This window comes from Platichthys flesus, chromosome 8 (assembly GCF_949316205.1).
Source record: "Platichthys flesus chromosome 8, fPlaFle2.1, whole genome shotgun sequence".
In the NCBI taxonomy this organism is placed as follows: domain Eukaryota; kingdom Metazoa; phylum Chordata; class Actinopteri; order Pleuronectiformes; family Pleuronectidae; genus Platichthys; species Platichthys flesus.
This window is the reverse complement of record NC_084952.1, coordinates 22,969,770-22,973,544: the sequence shown is the minus strand read 5'-3', so window position 1 is coordinate 22,973,544 and position 3,775 is coordinate 22,969,770. Positions and strand designations below refer to the sequence as shown.

The window sequence follows — 3,775 nt, the reverse complement described above, 5'->3', positions numbered from 1 at the left end:
TATAGCCTGTGCTCAAACTTAAAATCCTTGATTGTTTATTATATAATCTTTAATATTAAATATTGAGATTATTAATTTAACTTTTATCACTTGAGACTGATCCTTAAAGATTGACTTGTTGGTCCCTGTAACCAGGGTGGTTCCCCGCGACGATAAGTAATAATTACAGATTGTATTTTTCTTAATTAATACATTTTATTGTTTTCATTAATTATTTAACTATTCTTAATTGATATCTATATCATTTCTAATCAATTATGTTACTATTCTTAATTAATAGCTATAATTTTTTTTTATTTTAATAAATATTTTTTTATTTTAATCATCATATTTCATGATTATTAGTAATTACCCAACGTCAAATCTACTACTACTATTAAACACATTTCATTGATTATGATCTGGATCAATACAGTTTATAAAAGAAAACAACAGCAAAATTAGTTTCTTCAAACATTTGTGGTGTATTTATAGATTTCTAACTTTACAAAGTGCGAACTGAATATCTGTGGCAAAGGGTCTGTGTTTGATTGACAGCCTGTCTCTGTGTTGTGCAGAAACGTCAGGATGACGAACTTTGAGCAACAAATATGGAGACAAAAGAAGTTCAAGATTTAAACACCAAATCTAAATCACTGCTTTTAATGACTCGAGTCTAATTGAGTTTACACACCTCATCTGTGACTCCATAACAATAAAACCTAACTCCAGCATAGAGAGGCTGAGTGAATGTGGTTTGGACTAATTGGAGGAGAGTCATGGTGTCAGAGACGCTGTAGAAGGATTGAACACCTGCACTGTGATTCAGGAACACTCCTATAAAAAAACCGTTGTAAAAAAATATAATAACTCTCTCCAGAAAAATGCATAGCCCAAGATTTATCATTTACTCCAAATACAAATTCAGTCATTGAGTTCCCTGCTCTGTTGATATTCTTGTATGTGACTGCTACACAAATTCCTCCTACTATCACCTTCATCTTAGAGGCATATGCCTTTGATGCCACACTGTTTGGAGTCAGCTCCCTTTGATGCCCCACTTAAAAGACATTCAAACTGTGTAAATAACCACCTTTAATTTTTTTATTTTTGAGTCTGAGTAAGCACAAACATTAATTGGCTAATGATACATTAATAACAGCTTCTCACCATCATTATTTGAGACAGTAGACTAAAGTTATAGCAAATTTGATTACTTTTATTTTACTCATTGAAAAGAAAGCTGCATTGTGAATCAGTGTGCGGAGGGAGGAACGCACACGTTTCGCTTGGCCTCCGCTTAATCTGAATCACTAGTTTTTGGCGACTGTGGCTAAAGACGGGGTCTGACTCACTAGCAGGCAGGTTTCCTCTGCAGTTCAACCACCGAGCAACGTTTGGGCGAAAACTACCTTGCTGTCCACCGAGGATTGAAGTTTGACTGACTGTGGGGGTCCATTCCTGCTCATCACCATGCTGAAGACCCGGCAGTGTTTACTCGGCATCCGCACTTTTCTCAGCGGCACGTGGAGAACATGGGACTTCATCATGTACATCCTCAGGAAGCACCTACGGACGATAATCCAGTATCAGACGGTGCGATACGACACTTTGCCTCTGTTGCCAATCTCCAGACTCAATGCAGTAAAGAGGGTGATTCTGGTTCTGGACCTGGACGAAACGCTGATCCACTCTCACCACGACGGGGTCCTCAGACCCACAGAGAGACCTGGCACGCCGCCAGACTTTATATTTAAAGTCGTCATTGATGAGCACCCAGTCAGATTCTTTGTACATAAAAGGCCACATGTTGACTTCTTTTTAGAAGTGGTGAGCCAGTGGTATGAGCTGGTGGTTTTCACAGCCAGTATGGAGATCTATGGCTCAGCAGTGGCAGTCAAACTGAACAACAACAGGAGCTTCCTGAAACGCAGATACTACAGACAGCATTGTACATTGGATCTAGGTAGTTATATTAAAGACCTGTCTGTAGTACACAACGATCTGTCCAGTATTGTCATCCTGGACAACTCGCCTGCTGCTTATCGTAGCCATCCAGACAATGCAATACCCGTCAAGTCCTGGTTCAGCGACCCTAGTGACAGAGCACTTCTTAACTTGCTGCCTATGCTGGATGCACTAAGGTTCACTGCTGATGTGCGCTCCATCCTTAGTCGAAACCTCCACCAGCACCGACTCTGGTAATTGGCTGCATCAAGAGTGGGGGGGGGGACTTGTTGACCAGCCTCCTCCTCTCTGCCGGCTTCCTTCCCGCCCTCCGTTCCCACGCAAACCAACAGGACAGCTTCCAGCCAATGAGTGGTTCTATCCACCATGGTGGGCAGGTGTGTGAACCCCTGAGAGGTGGGCAGGGGCTCAACCAGGTCCAGGTTAACATGGTCGAACCTTCTTTCGGGTACCAAGAATTGTGGCAGGGGGCTTTAGTGTGGTGATGGACCGCGCATCCTTTTTTAGACCAAGCAAAGTTTGTCAGGCATGGTCAGTCAAATACTCAAGTTCAAAAAGAACGTCATTAGCTTGTTCTCCTTGATCTTTAGGGAAACCCAGGTGCTTATCTACATTATGTGCTGACTAATAAACTTATTTTTCTATGGAGACTGGATTTCCTTGGCTTTTAAAATAATATATTTTTATGTTATTAGTTCTGTGTCGCTGTTAGGAGTCTGAATGTGGCACAGGCACAGCTTATAAAAGATCAGTAGACAAAAATAAAATAATGAACATGGCATGGACCCATAACATGCTAAAGTGAACTCTGACAACTTAGTGTGAACAACTGGGTCAGTGTTACACTTTCAGAGTAGGCGGTAGGTAAGTTTACTGTGTAAACTCCAGGGAACACAGTTTTTAATACTTTTTTTGTATGATATCTAAAGAGAAGAGAAAGCTTTTAGACACAAAGTGCATAACCAAACCCCTTCACTTAATTCATTTTAAGAGAAGGCAAAAAGTTGTGCAATATGCTGTGTAGGTCAGACTTTGGTTTTGAAGATTGACGTAAATAGAAGAGATATATGGAAAAACTTTGGACGTGATAGAAGGTCAGGTCAAGACAACAAGTTCCGAAGCATGCACTCTGCTGCCAGAAAAAAAAAACTAAAACACGTCTCTGCTCCTTTACATGTGAAACCCTGCCCACAACGCCAGAATGTAGCCTGAGGGAAGACGGGGATATTGAGAAAGTTGCCACAACGCCACCTGGGGAGTTTCACCTCAAGGAAATATTAATATATGTTAAGTGCAACAGCACAGGTTCGTGAAATCACAGGGGCAAGAGACGTGTTTCAACTCGCTTTAATATAAATCAAATACATATACATACACAGTTTGTGTGTGTGAAGAGTACAAACACACACACAGAGTGAAACACTCAAATATGCAGCTCTGTAGTTGTGACATATTACATGTTTAATAAATGGTATAACAGCCTATCTGGGATAAATAATGGCATTATCTAGAAAGTTTTCCTCCATGACCAAAAAGAGTAACAATGCAACAATATCACATTCGGTATAAGCGTTGCTACCTTTCAGCAAGCCAGTGGTCCATTTAGGCCTGTTGACCTTTAAAGACACCTTGTGAAGGATGCCTACATTTAGATAAGCAATTAACTGTAAATGATTAGCATAATCAATCTTCTTCAATTCAAAACAGCTATCTTGTTGATCGAGGGTTTGTCTGATCTGTCTCGATGGGCTAGATGTGTGATTAATGAAATGTGAGAGGGATCAGTTACACATCAGCAGTTTCCATGTTGTCAGGCCAGCTTTTGACT

At 40.4% G+C, this 3,775-nt stretch overlaps 1 protein-coding gene across 1 annotated transcript; it reads left to right on the top strand.

The window, feature by feature from the left end:
- The first annotated feature begins 1,449 nt into the window (after positions 1-1,449).
- Positions 1,450-2,184, top strand: LOC133959105 (CTD nuclear envelope phosphatase 1A-like). The gene has a single exon (XM_062394206.1). It carries the CDS (start codon positions 1,453-1,455, stop codon positions 2,182-2,184), a length of 732 nt encoding a protein of 243 aa, XP_062250190.1. The 5' UTR covers positions 1,450-1,452.
- The last annotated feature ends 1,591 nt before the right edge of the window (positions 2,185-3,775 follow it).

What these genes read in the sequence shown, in the direction of transcription:
- LOC133959105 (XM_062394206.1), top strand. Translation starts at nt 1,453, where the DNA reads ATGCTGAAGACCCGGCAGTGTTTACTCGGCATCCGCACTTTTCTCAGC.